This window comes from Astatotilapia calliptera, chromosome 8 (genome assembly GCF_900246225.1).
Source record: "Astatotilapia calliptera chromosome 8, fAstCal1.2, whole genome shotgun sequence".
NCBI lineage: Eukaryota > Metazoa > Chordata > Actinopteri > Cichliformes > Cichlidae > Astatotilapia > Astatotilapia calliptera.
The window spans coordinates 24058246-24082253 of NC_039309.1; the positions used below are offsets into that span (position 1 = coordinate 24058246).

Consider the following 24008-nt stretch of genomic DNA (forward strand, 5'->3'; position numbering starts at 1 on the left):
TCTGACACTCTCTTCAGCTCCACACTCTTCCTTCAAGATTACCCCTACTCCATTTCTACACCACGGTAGAACCCTTTGAATATATCTGCAATGCTCCTGGCCTTGCTTCCCTTCCACTCTCTCCTGCAAACACAGTATAGCTACCTTACCCTTCAAATTCAGATAGTTAATCATAAATGTTTAGCCAAAAACTAAAATATAAAATGTCCAGATGATGAGCTGGAGCGACAAAACAAATAAAAGCTCGCTCAAGTTCAGCACCCATGTCTATCTCAGACCATACCATGCTGTAGTGGAACAAACGGGCTCTGGTTCTTCTTCTTGTTGCAGTTAGCACACTAAATCCTTGATTACCCTGTTAATGAAAATAACTGAACCCCTGCTAACAGCAGATATGTATACTGGGAATGTGTCTGTGGGTGACTTTGCTTTGAGGCTTGCTTTTTAAAAATAACTTTGGTGGTAATAGCAACATGGTTTGGTTTAAATTGTCCAACTTTTTTGTTAGTGTAGATTTGATGCAGACATTCATGAAATATAGAAAAATTTATTTTTCAAGCTATATGGAGGATAGGAGTCCTGGTCCCTGGAACTGGGACAGGCATTACACTTTCCCAGTTTGACTGGCCATTCACAGGGAGAACACAGAAAGGCTCCCACTGATTTAAAGGCAGTGGATTTGTCTCACCATGGAGCCAGGTTCCAACTCTGTAATGAGACAAAAACTTCAGGGTCAACTTACCAGGAGGTTTCAAGACCTTTGCTTCACCTGCCTGGACGTCTGTTAACAGATAGTCAAAACTGTCATGTCACATGAAGACTTTACGTGACTACTAAGCAACATTCATGCTCCCAAAGCTTCCAAAAATCCGCAGTTTCATACAAAAGTACTCTGAAGAATAAGTAAGACACTTTGCAGTCTAATGGCAATAGAGCTTACTTTGGTCAGTGTAAGGTGTTAAAAAAGCGAGAGCAACACTGAAGTCATAACAGAGGTTGATGACTCTGTGACTTATCACAAATGCTCTTGTGTTCAGGGCCACTAATGTGACTGGAAATGAGAGTCTTCGAACCTGGAATCATATGACAGAGTGGATCATATGAGGAACAAGCTAATGTTTTCAAAAACCGCAGCTTTTCACTGTGAGTCACTGACAATTACTCTATTGATGTCAAGTGACCAGTACTGGAGCAGATCCAGCTGAAAAATATGACAGTATTTGTGAAATGACCAAACACTGAAGGGTTTGTCAGTGATAAAGTCCCTTTTTTAAATGCATAATCAGTGATGTGTGAATGAATGACTCCTTCTGCAGGTACTTGCCATGGTTGACTTTTGTGCATCTTTATCATGGTTTTCGGTCAGTAGTTTGATGGAGTCATACCCGTTCAGGGATTCAAGATTCAAGACTCAAGGTTCAAGGTTCTTTATTTGTCACATGCATAGTTATACAAGTAAAACACACAGTGAAATGTAGCCTGACACGCTCCTCGACTTGTGCAAAAGGGGGGAGAGAGGAAGAACATTATATATTATATACATTAGGTGAATGTGCAGTAGTAGCATGTATGCAGCAAGCAGGTGAATTCTGTACATTAAGTGAATTAAATAATTCACTTAATGATAGACAATCTGAACATTTTACAAAATAGACAACATGAACATATTTAAAATTAAAGGAATTTGAAATGTACTTTGTGCCGGTGGGTTTAGAGTGTCTAGAAGAGAGTCCTGTCTTAGTCACTTAGGGCCCGGATGGCTTGGGGATAGACAGAGCGTTCTCACTCCCGAGGCGTAACATGTCGACGTTTTGTCACGTCCCGCGGCGTTCCTGAGGAATGCGAAAGGAGACCTTCGGCGTTCTTATGGTACGCGGCGGGTTAAGGCTGGAATCCAGTGCAATGACGCTCCCGCGGTAGTAGACGTTCCAGCCCTGTATTCCAGCCCTAAACCTAACCTTATCCCTAGCCCTGACCATAACCTTATTCCTGACCTTAACCAGGGCTTTAATGATGTTAAATAGCGTGTTTCTAAGCGATTTGAAGAAAAAGAGCGAACATGTGTAGGTTCAGTCCAGACGGTTCTCATATTTCCTCTTTTTCCGAGGTCGTCATTTAGGAACGTGGTGGGTAGCCGAAAAGGTAATATGGTGACGATTTGTCACCTAGCGTAAAATGTTACGCTTTGGGAGTGAGAACGGGTTGGGATAGAAGCTCCTCTCGAGTCTCTTTGTCCTAGCCCGGAGAATGCTGAACCTTCTACCGGATTGCAGAAGTTGGAACAGGTTGTTGCCAGGATGGGACGGGTCCTTCAGTATCTGCTCTAGTCCGGCTAGATGTACGTTCTGCTGTACAGATCACTCTCTGGAGAGCTTTTTGGTCCTTAACACAGCTGTTCCCAAACCAGGATGTCATGTTCTGTGTGAGGATGCTCTCCACAGCGCCTGTATAGAAAGTCCTGAGGATCTTTGGAGAGACCCTGAACTTCCTCAGTTGTCGTAGGTGATACAGGCGCTGCCTAGCCTTTTTGGTCTGGACCTGAATGTGGGCAGCCCATGTCAGGTCTGAGGAGACGTGGACACCGAGATACTAGAAGGACTGCACCCTCTCCACTGGAGCTCCATTGATTGGAGGAGATGATGTTCTTCAGCAGCCTCTCAAACACCTTCATTACTACCGAGGTCAGTGCAACTGGCCGGTAATCGTTCAGGGATGAGGGTTTGCTGTTCTTGGGCACAGGGATGATGGTGGATCTTTTGAAGCATGTGGGGACCACAGACTTCGGAAGTGAACACACCTGCTAGCTGGTTAGTACAGCAGCTCGGACGTCGTGCTCCACGATGCTGATCACCGGTCTCTCGCTGATGACTGCACTGTCCTCGGTAGTCAGGCGGTAGTTAGCATTAGCCAACTGGCTAACCTCAAAACAGGTGTAGAACTGGTAAAGCTCGTTGGTGAATGCAAAGTCAGCGTTGATCGGTGCAGTGTCCCTTTTGTAGTCCGTAATGGTGCATAGTCCGTGCCACATACTCTGTGTGTCGGTTGAAGCGAGACTCCACGCGCTCCAGGTACCGGTATTTGGCATCCTTCGCCGCACGCCGTAGGAGGCGCTCATATCGCCAGTGCCAAGACCCATGTTGTAGGTGCCGGTCCTGGCGTTTACTGCAGTGCGGATCGATCTGTCCATCCACAGTTTCTGGTTTGGGAATGTGGTGACTCTCGCAGTGGGGATAATCTCCTCCGCTAGCATATTGACGAAGCATACTGCTACTTCCGTAAACTCGTTGATGTCGACTGCGCATGCTCGAAACATGTCCCAGTCGACGTTGTTGAGTGCGTCCTGTAAAATGGCCTGTATTTATATAGCGCTTTACTAGTCCCTAAGGACCCAAAGCGCTTTACATATCCAGTCATCCACCCATTCACACACACATTCACACACTGGTGATGGCAAGCTACATTGTAGCCACAGCCACCCTGGGGCGCACTGACAGAGGCGAGGCTGCCGAACACTGGCGCCACCGGGCCCTCTGACCACCACCAGTAGGCAACGGGTGAAGTGCCTTGCCCAAGGACACAACGACCGAGACTGTCCAAGCTGGGGCTCGAACCGGCAACCTTCCGATTACAAGGCGAACTCCCAACTCTTGAGCCACAATCGCCCCTGTAGCGTAGCTTCTGATTGGGCAGACCAATGTTTTACCTCCCTCGTGGTTACCTCTTCCCTCCGTATGTTTTGTTTATACTGGGGAATGAGGAAGATGGCGTTGTGGTCAGACTTCCCAAAAGCCGGGTGTGAGACAGCTTTGTAGCCCTGCTTGTATGGCGTGTAGCAGTGGTCCAAAATTCGATCCCCCCTCAGCGGACACGAGACATGCTGGTAAAATTTTGGCATGACTTGTCCGAGGTTCGCTTTATTAAAGTCTCCTGCTACAATGAGGGCTGCGCCTGGGTCCTTGTTTTGAAACGAACTCAGGACATCATGTAGTTCGGACAAAGCCATACCTGTGTCCGCTTGGGGTGGGATGTAGACCGCCGTGGCAATGACTGAGGTGAACTCACAGGGCAGATAGAAAGGGCGGCACTTAATGCTCAGGAACTCCAGATGTGGCGAACAGCCGCTGGAAAGCCCGGCATCACACCACTTTCTGTTTACCATGAAACACACTCCTCCACCTTTGGTTTTGACTCTGTCCGCGCGGAGCACAAAGAATGAATCCGACAGAGTTGCAGCCTGGTCCGGCACGGTGGGGGTCAGCCATGTCTCCGTGAAGCACAGAATGTTGCAGTCCCTCATGCCACGTTGGAAGGTGACTCTTGCTCTTAGGTCATCGACCCTGTTCTCCATGGATTGTACATTGGCCAGTAGGATACTGGGCAGTGGTGCGTGATGCGCCTGCTGTCTTAGTCTATTTCGAACGCCAGCACGTTTCCCCCGGCGCTTCTTTGTTCTGCGCCTGGGGTGAGCGGCCCGTCCTTTGTTGTTGTCTGCGCTGCGTAGTATCTCAGGCAGCCGGGTCGGGTTTAAAAGCGCCCAAGATTAAATGTGCAACCTTGTCACCGATGTTTACAAGTGATCTGCTGTCGTAGACCATAAAACTAGAGGATTTTGGGAGGTAAACCAGAGCAAAAAATAAGTAAACCACTCAAAAGGTGCATAGTCTGAGCGGAGCGGTCAGGAAGGCGTCTGGATGTGGCCACGCCATCTCATCGGGGTGAAGAATGGGTTTTGAGTTAGTTGGGAAGGTTTGTGTTGTCACACAGTGTTACCACCCGAGTCCTCTGCCACATGCACCTGGTGTTACTGGGGTGTGATGCGTTCCAGTACAGGCACACTTTGCTGTTCTTATGGCACGGTTAGGGTTGGCTTTCGCTGTTCTGAGCTCAGCCTCATCACCAGATCTGAAAACAGTATTCTGCACTTTTAGCTTTTCACTGACCTCCTGCTCCATGGTTTGTTTTTGGCACTAGTGGAGATGTTATTCATGACACAGTGGTCTTCTGTGCATTTCTGGATGTCAGCAAATATCATTGCAATGCTACTTGTCCACATTAGTGTGCTGATTATCAGTGGCGCAGCTCTGAACATGTCCCAGTGCATTCAAAGCAGTGCTGTAAGGCTTCTATTGCCTATGTGCAGGTATTAGCATCACAGACAGATGGTCTGTGATGCTAATACCTGCACATGGTCTGTGTGTGTGTGTGTGTGTGTGTGTGTGTGTGTGTGTGTGTGTGTGTGTGTGTGTGTGTGTGTGTGAGTGTGAGTGTGTGTGTGTGTGTGAGTGTGTGTGTGTGTGAGTGTGTGAGTGTGTGTGAGTGTGTGAGTGTGTGTGTGTGTGTGTCAGTGTGTGTGTCTGTGTGTGTGTGTGTGTGTGTGTCTGTGTGTGTGTGTGTGAGTGTGTGTGTGAGTGTGTGTGTGTGTTTGAGTGTGTGTCTGTGTGTGAGTGTGTGTGTGTGAGTGTGTGTGTGTCTGTGTGTCTGTGTGTGTGTGAGTGTGTGTGTGTCAGTGTGTGTGTGAGTGTGTGTGTGTGTCGCAGCTCAGTGATGGTCTGACAAAGAGCAGTCAGGGGCTCCTCTGTGTTTATGCTGGGGGGATGCACATGGCTATGATGATAACAGTGCTGAATTCCCTCGGCAGGTAAAACGGTCTCCATTTAACAGTCAGCTAAGAATCCAGTTTGCTTGTATGGGAAAGTAAATGTTAGTAAAAAATAGAAATACTAGAATGACTCAGGCCTCAGACTTTACACAGCAAGCCACTCTGAAATAGCTGAAAGAATAACAAAGAAGTTTATTAAATTGAAATATCTAAAGCACTAAATTCAGACAGGTAGTTCATGATTTATACTGTAATATTGGATGATGTTATTTGTGTAAGGCTCATTGAGAATCAGGCAGAAACCAAATCTGAACAAGTACGCCACCGTCTCCAACACAAACAGGAACAACATCTCCTAAAGGCCTTTTCCTTCTCACAATCAAACAAGTATGTGATAGTTGCTATTTTTAGATCGTTCTCCCATTCTGTCTCCTCTGCTCTCACCCTCATCCCCTCTTTCCTGTCCTATCATGTTAGTCAATAATGTCCCCTACACAGGGACTGGACTGTGCTCCATACTCCCATTCCTGCCACTCCTACTGTGCCAAAGCCTGAAAACATTGGTGCAGCTGAAGCAATGTTACACACGATCCAGCCTGTAAAATGAGCAGGGAACACTGAGGCTCACATGTCCATATATGGACCTGGACCGACCTGAGTGAGAAGAATGGGTGCACTTGATGAATTTACATGCAAAACAGAGCCGAGAGGCTCCCAGGCTCAGACTTTTATTTTACAGTGCTGCAGGCCTGGTTAAAGCAAAACTTTCAGAATAAGGTCTGACTGATGCTGTAATCAGAGATGGGCAGTAACGCGTTACTTGTGACGCGTTACTGTAATCTGATTACTTTTTTCGAGTAACGAGTAAAGTAAGGGATTACTATTGCAAAAACGGTAATTAGATTACCGGTACTTTCCCGTAGGAACGCTGCGTTACTGCGTTACTAAAACCCTGATTTTTTGCAAGAATGTCTCATGACAATGACGTAAGCGAGTGCGCCGTTAGTGACAACAGCTGTGTGCAGATCAACAGTGGATCATATATCGAGTGCAGAGAGAGTATGAGCGTGCAGCGTTTAAAGCGTGGAAGTACTGACCTTACTTTGAGTTTGATTCCATAAAAAGTGACAAAAACATTAGTGTCCGCTGTGCGTGGGAAGAAAACTTCTTTTTACAGCGAAAAAACCCCTAAACTTCCGAGCAAGCACGAGTGTGCAACGATGTAATGGGAAACTCACAAAGAAGCTCGCGGATTCTTCAACTGACCGCGGCACACCTGCACCAGGGTAAACCTCCGCCTACCGTAGTCCTGCTTTACAGGTGAAAATAGAGCAACAGGACCGCTGAGTCTTTGACTTTATTTATTTTCTGCTGTGTTTTACTTGCATCTATTTGAAAGAGTGAGTGTAAACACAAAAAATATTTTATTTTATGTGCTGGAATGTGCAGGAAATAGGTTTAAATGTTAAACTAATTTATTCAAGTCAGAGAATGTTGCATATAATTAAATTTTTGCTTGATGCATAAAGTTAAAAGATTAAAACTGATAAAACAAGTTAAAAAAAAGAGACTTTTCCATTTGATTACATTTTGTATGATAGATTATGCAGAAAAAGTAGAATTGGGCTGAAAGATCTATCACTTTATCACCTTTTCAGGTTGTAAATCGTGTTTTTAAAAAGTAACTAAGTAACTAAGTAATTAATTACTTTTGAAAATAAGTAATCAGTAAAGTAACGGGATTACTTTTGGGGGGAAGTAATCAGTAATTAGTTACTGATTACTTTTTTCAAGTAACTTGACCAACACTGGCTGTAATCCACGTAGTAGGATGGTAGATGTAAACATGCCTGACTGAAATGTTGAGTATGGCAGAAACAGGTGTTTCAAATTGTAAACGCAGAGGGAAGTAGAGCTGAAACGTTCAGGTTGAGGATGAGCAAAATGTGTTCTGACAGATTGTTTGTGCGATGTTCTTTCCACAGGTCAGGAGGAGCAGACGTACGGCGCTGTGGTATTAAATCTGCTAAAGTCAGGGATTTAGATGGTAAATGGCCTGTATTTGTATAGCGCTTTTCTAGTCCCTAAGGACCCCAAAGCGCTTTACACAACCTGTCATCCACCCATGCACACACACATTCACACACTGGTGATGGCAGCTACAATGTAGCCACAGCCACCCTGGGGCGCACTGACAGAGGCGAGGCTGCCGGACACTGGCGCCACCGGGCCCTCTGACCACCACCAGTAGGCAACGGGTGAAGCGTCTTGCCCAAGGACACAACGACCGAGACTGTCCAAGCCGGGGGCTCGAACCGGCAACCTTCCGATTACAAGGCGAACTCCCAACTCTTGAGCCACGATTGCCCGATGATCCAAGCATCTTATTGTATGCATGGACTTCCATTAAAAAGCTATGTTAAATACATCATTGCACAGAGACCAACTGACTTCATTCTGAAAACCGTTCGACTTTGAGGATGCTCATTTTATTACCAGAAAAGCTAAAAACAGCAAACAGGACACTGAGACAGGAGCAGGAGACCTGAGCCCAACACATTTCATTCATGTTTGTCTACTCGCTCCTGGATTTATGAATATCAAAGGCATTTTAAATAACACAGCCTAAAGTAATATAATTCCATTTTATTCAACCAGATTATCTGTCCCTGCGTGTGCTTCCATTTTTGGTTAGAGCACCAGGTGAGCACTGTCAAGAGGTCCAGGTGAGTGAACCTGATTAACAGAGCACTGACCAATAGTTATCAGCTACAGCTACCTGTGGCATCACACCTGGGAGTCACAACAGCCACAGTCCTAATTCTGAACATAACCACGGTCCAGGTGGTGTAGTTATGAAAAGACCTCTCCTTAGAGTTGTTATAAAATGGAAAGTATCCACAGCCACAGATGTGCTCAAACATACCGTAAAGTTTGTTCTAAAGTTAGACAGTTTGTAGTTTTGAAGCCTGGCCTTTTACATTTACATTAAAGGGCTGCAGTTTTTAGCACATTAGGCACAGACACACACGCCCTTTAAACACCTGGAGAGCTACTTTGTGTTAATATCATAATAAAACCCACAGTGGTGCTTCTTGATTTAGTTTACAGACTAGAACCTTTAGACTGGAGTTTAAATGGAGCTAGAGATCGTGGTCATGGTAAAACCTCCACGTGCAGCATTTCAGATTCATTTGTCTTTCCCATGATTAGCTTTGAATCTTCAGGACTAAATACGAGCGCTTTATTCATCAGAGGAACTGATCTGAATGACAGAAGTGGGAGAAATAGAAAAAGGAATGAGGTGTGACGCAGGGTGAAGTGCGGGTGGCTGGAGGAGCTAGGGAGGTGGAGGAATGGGGCCGTGACTGGTTCCACATCAGGAGGAGTGGAGGTTAGAATGGAGAGTTGGAGATGCCTGTGCAATGAATCAGCTGTTTAAATATGATCCCTGCTCTTCATCGTAACACACCCATTCACTCCCTCAAGAAGAGGAGGTAGGGATGCACACCTCCTCTTCGTGACATGCTATTTATCATTCCACCCTCCTTACAGTGCTGGAATGAAGCCCCTCGGGCCAACCTGCTGCACTGGGCCCACAGTCTTTATTGCTGGTGTTGTAGCAGATTTAGACTTAAAGTGCAGGGTTAGAAAAACCAGCAGGCACTGTCCTGGTTATCATATACTGCCACTAGCTGGCTTCAGGTCAACGAGCCACATGTGTTCAGGTATAAACTAAACATCATCACACTGAACTTTATAAAACAGTCTGTCCTTAAAGGTGTTCATGGTTCTGCTCAGTGCACAGATGAGTGCGATGTTCAACAATGGAAACAAGCTTCTCACTCAGCACCACGACCTGAACATGATGTCTGACTGAGCTTTTAAAACCTGCAAAAATTAAACTTCACACAAGAACCGGCTAGTAGCAAGGCAAAGTAATCAGTAATCAGTGGGTGCACATTTTCTTAGCTACTGATTGGCTGTCGAGTTATTTTTTGTAGGTCAGTGGAGCTGATGGTGTGTTTAAGTGTGACAGCATGGACATCTGCAGCAACAAGATAATAAAAGCTAAAGCTGCGTCCACACAGCACATCACTGTGTTGCTGTCAGTAGCAGATATTCCTAAACCTCTATTCTCACTGGCTGCCTCAAGTTTGAGAAAAGTTTAAAGTCAACAGAGTTTTGCTACCTGTGGTTACTTTAAGTTAAAATAGACAAATGTGACTGATGATTAAAGCTGAAGGAAGCCCCGGGAGAGCGCAGAGCAGAGCTGGAGTGATGAGAGGAACTTGTAGAAAGACTTTGTTGAAGGAGCACCCAGAGTGATGTGAAACGTAACAAGTGTGATGTGGACTAAGAAAAACATGCTGTGTACTTTTGGTGTGGAGCTGTGAGCTGTGCTGATGTTTCCTGTGGTCAGCTGCATCCGAAACCTGATGGGGTTTAAAGATACGAGCCAGGAAACCAAAACAATGCAAGACGCAAGGTGATCATTTTCACTGCGTGTAAACTCTTTAAACTTATCAGTGCACCTTGCATTTCAGCGCTCTCACACGCTACTGTGGTGTAGAGTATCACATTCCAGGCCAGATCCTCACTGAGTGCAGTAAGCTCTCGTCTGGCAGCGTATGGCCTCAGCTGTCAAGGAACTGAACACAGATGTAAGAGAGTAAATCTCAGGCTTGCTGGACAAGCAGCTCAATGAGCCCAACGCACACAGGCTGACACAAACACACACCGGAGGAGGAGAGCTGCTGCTCATGCTAACAGGGAGGCAGGTGCTTCACGTGCTGACAGAACGCCCTCTGGTTAGTTTCCACCTACACATTGTATCGTAGCTCATCACACGTGCCAGCAGCATGGGGTGGCATTACTTTCGATTGGCTGTAATATAATGTAATATGACTGAGGTCATAAAACCCAAGAAAGACACAATCTTGCTATCCTCCGTGATTATTAGTCTTCCAGGGTGCATTTACATATATATTAAACTATACATGACACCTGAAGTCAATGGCAGCCTTCACTCATGGTGAAATCATCACTTATATCAATCTCAGCTTGTGAGGGAGGCCTAGCAGGGACAGCATCAGACTACAGCACAGATTCAGCCCCCTGTGCTTCACTACAAAGCCCTCGTGCTGTTTCCTCACTGTGTGAGCCGGCCCCTGGAACAGCAACTGTGCTTTTATTACCAGCAGAGCACCAGGCCAGGGCCTTTCCTCAGGGTACCAGCAGCACAAGTGTGAGTGAAAAGTGGGAAATACCTGAGACACATCAGAAAGCTGTGTGTTTCTAGGCTGCAAATACGCTCAGAGCCTCGGGGTTAGACCGCTACGTCCTGATTTTGTAATAACATTTCAACACAGCACGTGAAGCAATCCAAGCTGTGAAAATATATTCTTAGCACTACAGATGCAGTAAAGCCATTTAAATGAATACTAATGCTGTTAGTATGCTGTGTACTGCTTATGCCGCATGGCTGTTAGCTTGCACTGGACCGCACGTGTGAAATGAGATGTTGCTTTTGTGTATATTGTTTTGAACAGCAGCATTGTGTAAAGCTCATGGTGATGCTTAAATGTGGTGCATGTTCCACGTGTCACCTTGATGCTGGTAACCCACAGAAATCACGTCAGCACATATTTCTGCACAGCCATCAGTATGTAGACTTTTACATGCTGTTATGCTGCGATATAGGATGAGCTATAGCTCAGGAGGTAGAGCGGATCTAACTGGAAGGTCGGTGGTTTGATTCCTGGGATGCCAGACTATCTCCTAACCCCAAGTTGCTCTCCGATGCATCTCTCAGTGTGTGACAGTGATGTTAGATGTGCCTGTGTGAATGAGGCAAGTTGTGTAAAGCGTTTTGGGTGCCCAGGCAGAACCAGTCCATAAAAGGCTAGTTTTCCTGTGAACGCTGGAAGCCTGATACACTGCAGCGTTTGCAGCTGAGATTCAATATCCTAAATTTTCCCCAAATGATTTACAAGTAGTGGAAACAATGTTGCACATTTGATGTTTAAAAATATGCACATGAGTGATTGTTCTCTATGTGTCCATTGGTGGTTCCATGCACTTCTACTTTAAGTTTAGTTGCTGCCCCGCCCCACCCTCCATACACAATAAAGAACGGTTTAGAATATGTCCGATCACCTCCAGCATGACGGGGCCCTCGGCTCCTATGATCTTTGATCTGCATGATAGACAGCACCTTCATCCAAACACTGAGTGAACATGAACAGTGCTGGTATTCCACCAGGAGACCTGAAGGATCGTCGGGGGATCACTCTTCACACGAGGGCCCAAAACATTATTCAGACACTTTTTTTCCTCTAATTTGTCACACATCTGTTTGCCCTCTGTGTTCAGACTGAACGAAGACGTTGACAGTGTTAATGTTTCCAAGTATCAGTGTGTGTCCCATGCTGGGGTGTTGGCCAAGTGTTTACTGTCTGACTTTTAAAAAGAATCTGCCCTGAAAGGGCAACAGAGGAGCAGAGAAAACTGAAAACAGAACAACACATTGTGGCTTTGCTTTTTTAATGAAGATGAATCTGATCTTATGTCATAGTTGGCAACTGTAACCAAAGCCAGTGTTTTGAGTTAGCGAGGGAGCCGGTGATTGGCATTTCAGGGGGAGTTTCTCTCGCCACAGGGGCAGGGCGCTTGGCTAACGTTAGCAAAATCCCAACCTCTGATATTCCAAACAGACTGTTTTGGAAGCTTTCAGCCCTCAACTTCAGCAATTTATCGGGGACTAATTAAAATGTAGATTTACGATGTTCTCAGATTGAGAAACAGTTCAGTCATTGAATTCCTTCATATGTGATGAAAAGATAAGTTTGTTTTTCACTCAGAGTCCTGCCCTGCTCATCTGCTGATTGCTAAAAAAAGTCTTATACTCGTAGACCGAGGCACAGACGCCAGCAGCATTGTGTAAGTCCTTTAGCACAGAGTTCAAGTCCGACCGTGTGCAGTCAGGCAGTCTGCAGCGCCTAAGATGGAGCCCTCATTTGACTGAGGGAAACAGAGAGAGTGAGGTGGGTCCAAGCCACGATGTCTGAGTCAAGGGTGGAAACTCTGAATGTTCTCGCGCCACTGTGCAAAAAAGCTGCAAGCTATTACACATCACAGTGCAGCCTCTCAAGCTAAAAAAAGAAACAGGGCTCTCCTCAGCTCCCCTCAAAGAAAAAAACGTGCTCCTTCTTAAAAGAAACATCTGCCCCCAATCCTCTGCTTTAAACTGGACCTGACGCATGCTCGTGGTATTTTCCATCTTTTTAGAAATAGTGAGGAAAGAGTGAAATGACTTTCTGAACCGATTTCGTCTGACTTGAGCTGCCAGTAGGCGAAGGCTCTTTGTCCTACATACAGCATGCTATGGAAGAGATACCTGGAGGCCACCTGTACTGCAAACTGAAGCTGCATATTCATTTTAACTGCTGTAGTTTTGGTGTTGAGAAGGTGGAGCTGCAGAGACACACACACACACACACACACACACACACACACACACACACACACACACACACACACACACAGCCATGATCTCTGCTTCCCTGTGTCGTCTAATAACTTAATGCCAGTAGAAAGGGCATTAATGATAAGACCTGGGGTGAACTCAGGAAATGTATCATAAATTGGAGAAAGAGAGGAAGCTGTGTTTTCTGATAAATTGTTACCATCGCTCTAGCTTTGTTCTGTTGGCTCATACTTTAATTATTAAGTGTGATTTGGAGTCATTTGGTTCATGATTTACAAACTCTTGTTTGCTGTTCATCCTCCTCAGTCTAATGCTGTCGTTGGTTGATCGCTTCACTCTAATGCAGTTCCACAAGCATTTGGCTCCTTTTGCAAAGCCTGGTAATAATTACATAATAATTACAGTTCTCTGCTTTTATTTCCATGCAGAAACACAACGTTTCTGTTAAAAGATCATTTTTTTGTTTTTCAGGAAATTAAAAGTCTGTGGATGATCAGGGTGGTGTTTGAAATGCAATACGAGGGCGCGTCTATACAACAAAAACACTATCTTTGCTTTTTTTTTTTGTCCATCTTAAGTGATTATTCTGAGCAACATTGCAAAGTCAGAGTAATTCAAAGGTCAGACTTTCTTTCTTATCATCTGTCCAGAGAAAAGTCTTACTGTTGTGTCTGAGAGTGAAAGCAGCTTCCAGTAAGAACCACTCCCTGAAGCCCTCAGCATCCCAGCAACATCTTCACCAGACTAAACCACCTTTGTAGGAGTTTTCAGTGATATGGCTCACAAACCAAAACCCTGCTCGGTTATTCGGTTCATCCATGAACCACACCCATCTCTCAGGGTTTCACTCCCACATCAGACTGACTAACACATACTGAAACACAAACACTCTCCCACCTGATAAATCATGACTTTGAAGTTGCGTCTCTTGAGCAGCTCCGCCTCGTTGTTCTCCAGCTTCTTGATCTGGCCTCCTTGCTTCTCCAGCGTGGCTCGCACTGTCTTGACATTGACGCTCACCTTGCGCACCTTTTCCATCATCTTGTTGACACTGTTGGATGTGGTGCTGTGGCTCTTGGTGAGTTTTGTGAGCTCGCCTTGGATGCTGGTCACCGTACGCTCCATCTCCTGCTGCCTGGCCTCCAGCCCGCTCTGGGTCTGCTGGATCTGGTCCACTGCCCCGATGATCTTGTCAAGCAGTGAGAGCACCATGACCCCGTTAACCTGTGGATCAGCTTTAACGCCATCATCTTTGTCCTCGGCGGCGTCCCCTTCTGTGCCCATTGTGGACAGTTCTTTCTTGGCTGCGGCAAGGGCGTTGTCTTCATCATCTGAAGGTGGAAGGTTAACCTCATCATCAGAGATCTCAGTGAGAGTTTGAGGCTCCAGCTGGGCACTTCCAAACTCCAGTGCTTCCATGGCTGCCATGTTGGTAGATTTTATAAAGTGTAATCAACCTTTTTCACCACAGTTTCTTCTGGATTACTTTCTCACTCCTTATCTTCCCACCTGCGTCTTCCTCTGCTCTGCCCTGCAGCCTCTTCTTTTTTACTTCCTATTTACAAACTCTCTAATCCCTCTCCAGCACACATACATAGAGCCTGTCTTTCTCGGCTATCTGTCCGTTCTGTCTGAAGCTCCTGGAGTCAGGCCAGTGATCAGGGGAAGCCGAGCGATGCTGGATGTGACCACATGAGCGTTAGGATGTAAATGTCTCACCAGGCAGAGAGATCCTCCAGTCAAGCTACAGCCGGCAGCGCTTTTTTTTTCCAACCCACCCTCCCTTTTTTCCACTGGGCTCTCCTCCTCTCCTCACACCCCTCCTTTATCTCCTCCCTAAATTTACAAATTTCAGTATGACTCCACCTAAGTCCAGCCCCTCATGACTCGATGGCACACCCACATGGCCTAGCCTTGTCCTATCAGCATGGCTGAAATAGTTAGCAGAGCTGCACTGATCTGCTCGTATACAAGCTGAGGCACAGCCGAAGGAGGAATGCCAAGCTGGAGCTATTCTTGTTTCCATTCCTGTCTCCCTGCTCTCCACAACATGGAAAGCAGCAGTGGATGAAAAACACAAAGAATAGAAAGCAGCTTGTAAAAGCTAACAGCTTACAGTTCTAAAGTCTAACAAGTTGTCCCAAGATTTTCAACCACAGCTTGAATCTTAGCGATCAGGTCCTTTTGGGTTCAGTTAAGATTGAGGCCTTGTTTAGACCGCAGCACAAGTTCAGACCAACTATTTTTTAGACTGAGGCTTAAGTCAGCACCAGCTGGCTGTGTTGGCTCCAAAGACATTTCTTTCTACACGTGACGCTGATAAAGTATAAACTTCTTTCCACAGAAAAGAAAACTACCATGAGGTGCTGTGGAGGAAATTTATGATGTCTTTCCTAACCAAGAAGTGACATATCATATGCCATAAAAGTGACATATCAAACATGTCTCAAGGAAATTTTCTGAAAGTCAGGTTACCATCTGGTAAATCTTCCTCATTTCAAGCACTGTCGTGTAATTTGTGACAGGAAGTAATGCTGCATCTGCAACTGGGTCAGATCAGCAGGATTATTCACATCATGAACCAACATCCACCTATGCACCTAGGAGCAATTTAAAAGGAGGGGGGAACAATACTAAAGAGGACGTACTATAAAGCACATTACAGGTGCAGCTGTTGGTTACAAAGGGCACGGGACATCATGATTACTTACCTGCATCCATCATCACTGACTGCTCCCACCTAAGGCCTCAGACGAGTCTGATTCCTCCTGGGTCGTTGTGCTACTTCCTCAGTGTAACCCAGTGATGTCCTTGTGTTCTCCTAGTGCTAACGTCAGCCTCTCTCTGTGTATAGATTCCCTGGACCTTGGCCTGTTTTCCTTCCCCGTGGACCCTGAGTGGATAAGCGTAAGAGTGAGTTTGGACTGGATTATTGTGTGAGTCAGCGTGTGAAGAGGAGTTTGGACCTTCCCCTGGCTGCCCTGGACCCAGCTTCGTCCCCCCAGCACTGTATATATGTATATATCTCACCTGGTGACACCTGTGTAAATAAATTCATTCAGAGTCCTGTGTTTGATTCATGCACTCGTAATCGTGACAGTTATGCAGATGGGAACTGATAAGAATTTAGTGATTATAAATTCATTATCAATATCACTTATCGATTCGATTCCCTATCAATTCCCATTGGCTCCAGTTTGAGGGTCACCATCACCTCTCAGCGGCATATCAAAGACATTACATCCATGCACATTAACTACATGCTGTGTGATCGAACATTCGTGCATGTTGGAGGTGTTCCCCGCTTTGTTGTGATCGGTGATGACAGGGGATTTCTTTATTAAATTATTATTATTATTTTGTTAAAAAAGTGAATGCACATATTGCACAGAACACTTGTCTTAAAAGTAATGCAGTACGTTACTTCATTACACCCAGGATAAAGACATTCGTGTACTACTCGTTACTTTCATGTTACTCTGTAAGATCTGAACACTGTCACATAGTTACCACTGAACAATATAAACCTACAGGCTACAGTCACACACACCAACACAATCCATCCTGATGACCTCACACGTGATCTTTCTCTGTGTGTCGGTATGAGCACAAAGCAAAGATGAAAACCAGCACAAAGAGACTTCATAACGGTTGTCACGGTGATTCTACTGTAGAAACGCCTCGCCTCTGTCAGTGCGCCCCAGGGTGGCTGTGGCTACAATGTAGCTTACCATCACCAGTGTGTGAATGGGTGGATGACAGGTTATGTAAAGCGCTTTGGGGTCCTTAGGGACTAGAAAAGCGCTATATAAATACAGGCCATTTACCAAACATGAACAGGTAGAAGCTGCAGCTGCAGCCTGACTGCTGTTCAGCAGCAGCTCAGGTTATCACGGTGCTGGGTCAGCACTTCCTCAGCTTCAGCATCACTCTGCGTTCTTCGCTATTAGAGTTAGCATGCTGTTTGTGCAGGTGCTTGCTAAGAGCCAAAGTTGTGTTAACAGTATGATGCAGCTGTTTCTGTCCTGCAGCAGTCTCCACTTTACAATCGCGCTCTCGTCCTTTCTCCTACAATAATAAAAGTCTCGTCCATGTGCTCTAAACTGCGCTACTATTTCCTCCTCTGACACACGAGCTGAAATCAGCTGATTGTAGCGGGAGAACAGATAGGCAGGCATTTCTTCTTCACTCACCTGTGTTTGTACACCACTCTACATCTAATCATTATTAATCTCTGGTTCTCTTCCTGTCTTCCTCCCCAACTGGTCACTGTAGATGGGCCTGGTTCTCCAGGAGATTTCTTCCTGTTCAAAGGGAGTTTTTCCTTCCCCCTGTTGCCAAGTGATACTCACAGAGGCTCATCTGATTGTTCTCTGTATGATTGTAGGGTCTTCACCTTACAATATGAAGTGCTTTGAGCTAACTGTTGTTTTGATTTGGGACTCTAAAGTAGCAGAAACAGCTTCAGCAGGTATGCTCCAAGTCTTACTTCATTTTCATGTTCACATACTGCAGGATGACTCGTCTCCAGGATCACCATGTCCTTACTGATGGAGCTCCAGTCAGCCATGACCTGCTGGAGATCTGTCTCCTGTCTCTGTAGATGATGTCTTTGTGCTTTTTTCTCGGAGCCATGGAGTGATCAGCTGATCAGCTTTGTTCTCCAGTTCCTGCCCCACGGCATGCAAGCATGGAATAGGATTTTAACATGCTCACCTGCCATGTGAAAACTACCCCAGCAGTGCACTCAACCCAGAAACTGCTACAGACACACAGTGGAGTGTTTACATACAAACACTTATTTAATTAAACTCCTTCTTTACTGTATTTTATTTTTGTTTTTGTCATCTGACCTGTTTAGCTCTCTGATGTTGTATCTTAATGAGTTGGTAAATGTTTTCATGCTTTAACTGTTGTGCCACAATAATTTCCCAGATTCTGGGATAAATAAATTATTTCTCATCTCTTCTAATCTAATCTTAGCAACAAAACTTTGCAAATGTACATATCTATGACTGAGTCAGTGTAAAGAACAGACAGTTTACTGAAGCACTGACTTTGAGTGTTAAGGTTAATGATGACAGGATACCTCTGCCCTCTACGCCATGACAGCCATCCCAAAGGTAAAAGCTGTTTACTTAAATAAGTTGGGCTGCTTCATAATAACAGTCAAGAAGCTGTGTGTCATGGTCCTGGGCCATGTGGGCCCAGTATTCTTAGTTCCTTGTATTTTTGTATTTCGTTCCTTATTTAGGCCATGTTTTCTGAGTTGCCCTGTTGTGTTGTTCCCTAAGTGTTTTCCCTTCATGGCTTTTACCCCCTGTGTGCCCCTCTGTGTATCTGTGAGCCCTCGTCTCTCCTTATGTTTTATTCCATGTTTCCCCTGCCCATTATGTCTAAGTTCTCCCCGTGCTCTCTCTCCCCCCTGTGTGCCCTCTATGTATTTATGAGCCCTCGTCTCCCTTTGTGGTTGTTTCATGTTTCCCCAGCCCGTTATGTCTGTGTTTTCCCCGTGCTCTCTCTCCTCCTGTCTGAACCTCTGTGCCTGTACATGTCATGTTCAGTTCATCCCGCCCTGTCTCGTTATGATTATCAGTGTCACCTGTGTTCCCCGTGTGTGCCCACTTTCCTCGTTTACCCTCTGTGTATTTCTGTCTGCGTCTCCCTCTGTTCGGCGTCGCGTTCTCCCTCATGTTGTGTGTTATTCTCCCCGTGGTTCGGTTCCTTGTACATCTCATGCTTTAGTTTTCCCAGTTTTAGTTTATTTTGTATTGCTTCTCGTGGCCAGCAATAAAGCTGTGTTTTTTGAGTTTATCCCCGTGTCTGTGAATCTGCATCTTGGGTCCTTCTCCTGCCTGCCACACAACGAATCATGACACTGTGAGAACAAAATCTTTTAACATATGATTTTTAAAAGAGGCTGATTTTAAATCTGTGGAAATCCAGCCAACATCTTTCAGTTATACAGTCATATTTGGTTATTGAAGGCATCTCCATGGCACACGTTATGAAAAACACATGGCACACACAATGAGGCAGAAAGCTGCTCCATGCAGTCGTCTGCTGTGGTAATTTATGTACATTAAGGGAATTCCATGCTCCAAAATTGCTCACTGGCAGCCTCCCAGTGTCCTGATTTAAACCCTGCACCATGTGGAACTTAGAGATGCTGAAACTACTACTGTGGCTTTCGTAATAGGAAACTTTCTACAGGTTCTCATTAGTACTGACTCAACATTTGGCTAGTCGTGGACACAGCATCTGTTAGACCTTAAGAAGAGGGGCTCTGGTAGCTCTGCTCTTTAGCTGGTAATAAACATCGTATAGGCACAAGTAAGAACATGACAATCAGTTAATCAGAACTTGATATGCAGCTCTTCATGAAAGATTTGGGAGCTAAAAACGATGTGTAGATGCAAAGCTTCTAAGTTTTCTTGATGGCTTTTGAGCTCTTTCAGTGTTTTCTGTGTCTTCATGTAAAATGCTCAGACATCAGGGCTCGGTGGGACTGAGCAGTAAGAATCGACCCCACACACTGTGATAGGTCAAAGGGATGTATCCCGCAGAAAAGCCGTGAATCACCTTCAACATTTTCAAAATATATTCCCATTGAACAGATTTCCCCATTTGCTGTATTAGCGTGTTTTGCGCAGGACATCCTTCACATCTGAGATGTGTAAGTTCGAATATCACTTCTGTGTCCATCGTCAAAACGAAAGAAATCCCTGAGATACAGATACAGTCATTTTACTTTGAAATCCTCCCATCGGACATGTTTCCTGCTGAAGTGTATCTAACTTGACGCAGCGCAGGACCACCGCAGCATCCAGGAGGAGACTGAAGTGTGAAGAGAGGGCTGACGAGCTGCAGCTTGTGAGGTGAGTGTAGATACTGTGGAGGTGGGTGTTTGAGGATTATGAACCACAGTCCACGTTTGTCCGTGTGAGCTGTGAGGCGGTGGTCAGCTCCTCTGTGTTTGCAGTGAGGTCTGTTTCAAGGTTAGTTTTACGAGCAGTGATTCGTGTTCTCGTAGAGGCACGGGATGAGACTGTGGGGACTCGGTATCCTGCCACACAGCGGAGTTACGTCGTTGTTTATAGTTATTCATATTTAAAATGAGTGTGAATGAAGCGGCTGTAGGCCTGAGCCAGCAGCGTCCTTGAGCAGTGAAGGACAGAGCTGCATCAGCAGGGATGCAGTGACGTCAGCGATGCTCCGTAAGCCTCTGTTGATGCACTAATCACCAACAGGAACTACATTTATGACGTCGACGATTATTAATCCTCGTGATTCCTTATGTGGCTTTCATCGTCCTGGGGTGTGGAGCCCAGCCCGCTGTCGTGCGTGGCCTAGTGCCCGTAAAGCCGGTCTCTAGACGAGCATTAGCATCTTTAGCCTGTTCTAGCATCATCCGTTTACTTACAGCACACGAGTGAGACATAGACCTGCTAAAACCAGACTCCTGCCAGTGCATTCATCCTCTATACGATTTATGAGGTGTGTGTGGTGTTTCCTGTCTGTGGCGTGTCAGTGGGACTTTTGGTTTTTACAGTGCACTCGTCTTATTTGACTTCCTGCTGCTGCAGGACGCTTCCATCAGCACCGTGCAGTTTAAAGTGCGTGCCTGAGAGCTTGTACAAAAAGAGCTGATAATGGACAGATGCAAGATTATCCATACACCCTCATACAATCAGGAGGATGTTGCATCTCATTGTGTAGAGGCTGTAGCAGCCAAACAACAACGGTCAAATCCACATTTCAGTGTTTTTCTCAAAACAGATTTCCCACTTTATTCTCAAATTGACCAACAATATTTTTTTGTTGGTCCTAATACTGCGTCTTATGTCTGTGGTGTGTGGGAGGTGACCCCGATGAAGCCCACACAGAGAGGACAGGTGTAGAAATGCCCCCAGCAGGGTTTTCACCTGCAGCTTGAAGCCGCTCTCAAACAGTTTAAAGACACAAATAACTATTTGATTATTTTACAGATAAAACACTGAAGAAAATGATTAGTAACTGCAGCCCGTATAAACCTGAAACCATACTACGCTTTATTATAGGAAAGTCTGAAGAGGGCAGCCAAGTATAATGAGACTGTGGTATATTTGCTATATTATCTAGTTATTGTGCACTGTGTACTTGTTATTGAACCTTCCTGTCGTTGCTGCAGTGTTTGTTGATCCTAGCTGAGGTGGAGTGCAGAGGTCATCATGGGGGAACTGTTCAGAAGTGAGGAGATGACTCTGGCCCAGCTCTTTCTCCAGTCAGAGGCAGCCTACTGCTGTGTGAGCGAGCTGGGAGAACTGGGCATGGTCCAGTTTAGAGATGTGAGTATGAATGGTGCCAGACTGACACTGACATGTAGAAGTCATTTTTGATTATCATGGTGTAAGCTGGTTTTAGTGAATGACAAATTCCAATAATACATTTTGAAACATGTATTTCTGGTCTTTTTCTAACAACAGCTGAATCCAGATGTAAACGTGTTCCAGCGCAAGTTTGTGAATGAAGTGAGGAGATGCGAGGAGATGGACAGGAAGCTGAGTGAGTGCTGCTGAGTCTGACTCACTTTCTGTTCCCTTGTTGTGGTAACGAGGTAATCACCGAGTTTCCTTGATGAACAGGGTTTGTTGAGAAGGAGATCAAAAAAGCCAACATCCCGACAGTGGACACTGGAGAGAACCCGGAAGTACCTTTTCCCAGAGACATGATTGATCTGGAGGTAATCAGCCATTTCCAAAACAGTGTTTCCTTCTTGTCCATCGCTTTTATTGAGTTGGTACAAAATGTTGTAGCTATCAAAATAACGTATCAACATTATCACAATTAACTGTGTGTGTTTGGCAGGCCACATTTGAGAAGCTGGAGAATGAACTAAAGGAGATAAACACCAACCAGGAAGCCCTGAAGAAGAACTTCCTGGAGCTGACGGAGCTCAAACACATCCTCCACCGAACGCAGCAGTTTTTTAACGAGGTTTGCTCACACGTACACTACACAGAAGAACAAAGAGTGTTAGAGTGGCTTTGTTTACGCATCAATTAAGGCAGCAGTTCCCTGTCAGACAGCAGACGATGACATTAGCTTTGCAGCTACAACATTGTCTGGAGCCGCCTGCTGTGCCTCCAGAATGTTTGGGACAAACACAGTTTTGCAGGTTTACCTCTGAACACTGGATTGTAAATCAAACATCGAGTATCTCATTGAAGTGCAGACATTTTTGAGAGATTTTATTTAAGAACTGCAGCTATGTCCATAAACAGTCCACAGCCTTCAAGTTTCTGGGACAGTGGACTGACAGCAGATCAGTCAGCTGTCAGTGGTGCAGGCCTGGTGAGGCCAGAGGAAGCAGACACAACCTCTGAAGTTGATTTAAAGTCTTGACTTAGTGTTTTATGCCTTTCGCTGCTTTTAAATGTAATTTTAAATACGAGACTGAAAGAGATGTTAGTGCAGGTGAGGGCGGGCATCATTAGGCTGGATAAACCTACAGCGTCAGACAGGCAGGAGGCGGTTAACTCAACATGGATGACTGAGAGAAGACAAAGTGCATGATGGCAGAATTATTTCCATGATTAGGACAAAACCCTTTCATAACACGTAACCAGGACAGAAACACTCAGGCAGGCGTGTCCCCGTCAGAGTCTACCGCCACCGTTAGCCTAGTTTACAACAAAGCACTGATTACTCTCACAGTCTGTACACAGACATACTGGGACGGGTGGAACCAAAGTGACCAGTGGTGCAGTGAAGGGCTCAGACACTGATAACACAGCACACCACAGTGCAAAGGACCCAAAACTAACTGCAAAAGCATGATGGGAAAAACTTCAATATCAGAGTCAGTCATTAATGTGAGGCCAGCTTTTCTGTTACTGGGCACCAGAGTGGATGCAGACAGACCCACAAACCAGCTGCTCTGGGACTTTTCTGTCCTGGCCTGGTCCCAGTTCTGTTCGTGGTTATAGTGTGGAGCTCCTGTTTCCCGCTGTCTCTGTGTTACCTTACTTCCTGTTTTATTTTGGTAGTCTGTTGTCCAGTGTGTGTTGCACTCAGTTTTACTGCCTTGTTTTCACCTGTATGTTTGCACACCTGTTCCCTTGTGTGTCTATGCTGTATGGCCTCAGTCCTGCCTTTGTCCTTCTTGTACTGTGTGCGCTCTGGCAGTGATGTATTCGTTGTTTTATTTAATCAGGATCACTTTCCTGTTGAACAAATACTATAAGCTTCTTCAGTTTTCCATTCCATGCACCTGCCCTGTTCCAGGTCACATGAGTCTGTGCAACAAATTTGTGACTAGCTGACCTAAAAACGGCTTTCGAACATAAAATGTAAAAGAAGGGTTCTAGTAGTCACAGCACTCTGCAGTAACTCACTGGAACATGTGTTAACTCTTTATTTGATGTTTCACACCCTGTGCAGCTGTTACAGGCCTTGCAGCGGCAGTGCAAAAGTCTTTGTGTGATGCATGGGCCTAACTGCTAACTTCCTACACCTGATGAGGTGCTTTTTGTTATTTTGTTGGCAGATGGAGGATCCTAACCTGCTGGAGGAGTCATCGGCTCTGATGGAGGGTAGTGAGGGGGGCCGCGGGGCCCCACTCAGACTGGGGTAAATAATAAGGATAAATGTATAAAGTAACATCAATTTAAAAACTAAAAATGATCTTCTGGCTCTCTCATGGAAAGTGATCCTGGGGAAGTATAAAGTCCACAGTGAAGGAATGGTTAATGGTGAAAGGACTTCCTCTTATGAGCACTTTATACAACGCGCCTCGTTCACACAAGCAGAAGGGCTTTCTCTCTAACACTCACACTCCACTGGATGCATCAGAGAGCAACTTGGGGTTAGCATCTTGTCGAACAGTGTTTGGCAGGCAGACTGGAGCAGGCAGGGATCGAACCGTCAACCTTCTGATTA

The 24008-nt window shown here is 45.4% G+C and overlaps 2 protein-coding genes across 6 annotated transcripts in view; one reads left to right on the top strand and one right to left on the bottom strand.

The window, feature by feature from the left end:
* The window catches only part of cavin1b (caveolae associated protein 1b), a 35932-nt gene extending 21075 nt beyond the window's left edge, over window positions 1-14857 (bottom strand). The window contains exon 1 of the mRNA XM_026177504.1: window positions 13986-14857. Within this exon, the coding sequence (XP_026033289.1) occupies window positions 13986-14516 (531 nt within the window). The 5' untranslated portion in view covers window positions 14517-14857. The remainder of the gene's footprint in view (window positions 1-13985) is intronic.
* Window positions 14858-19865: 5008 nt separating this feature from the next.
* The window catches only part of LOC113027748 (V-type proton ATPase 116 kDa subunit a-like), a 28960-nt gene continuing 24817 nt past the window's right edge, over window positions 19866-24008 (top strand). For 4 of the 5 annotated variants that reach the window (XM_026177509.1, XM_026177511.1, XM_026177513.1 and 1 more), the window contains exons 1-6: window positions 19866-19966; window positions 21259-21415; window positions 21554-21632; window positions 21713-21810; window positions 21936-22064; window positions 23617-23699. In XM_026177509.1, coding sequence (XP_026033294.1) covers window positions 21299-21415; window positions 21554-21632; window positions 21713-21810; window positions 21936-22064; window positions 23617-23699 — 506 coding nt within the window. In that variant the 5' untranslated portion in view covers window positions 19866-19966; window positions 21259-21298. Of the gene's footprint in view, window positions 19967-20015; window positions 20087-21258; window positions 21416-21553; window positions 21633-21712; window positions 21811-21935; window positions 22065-23616; window positions 23700-24008 lie in introns of those variants that run through there. The other variant, XM_026177510.1, reaches the window with a different exon arrangement.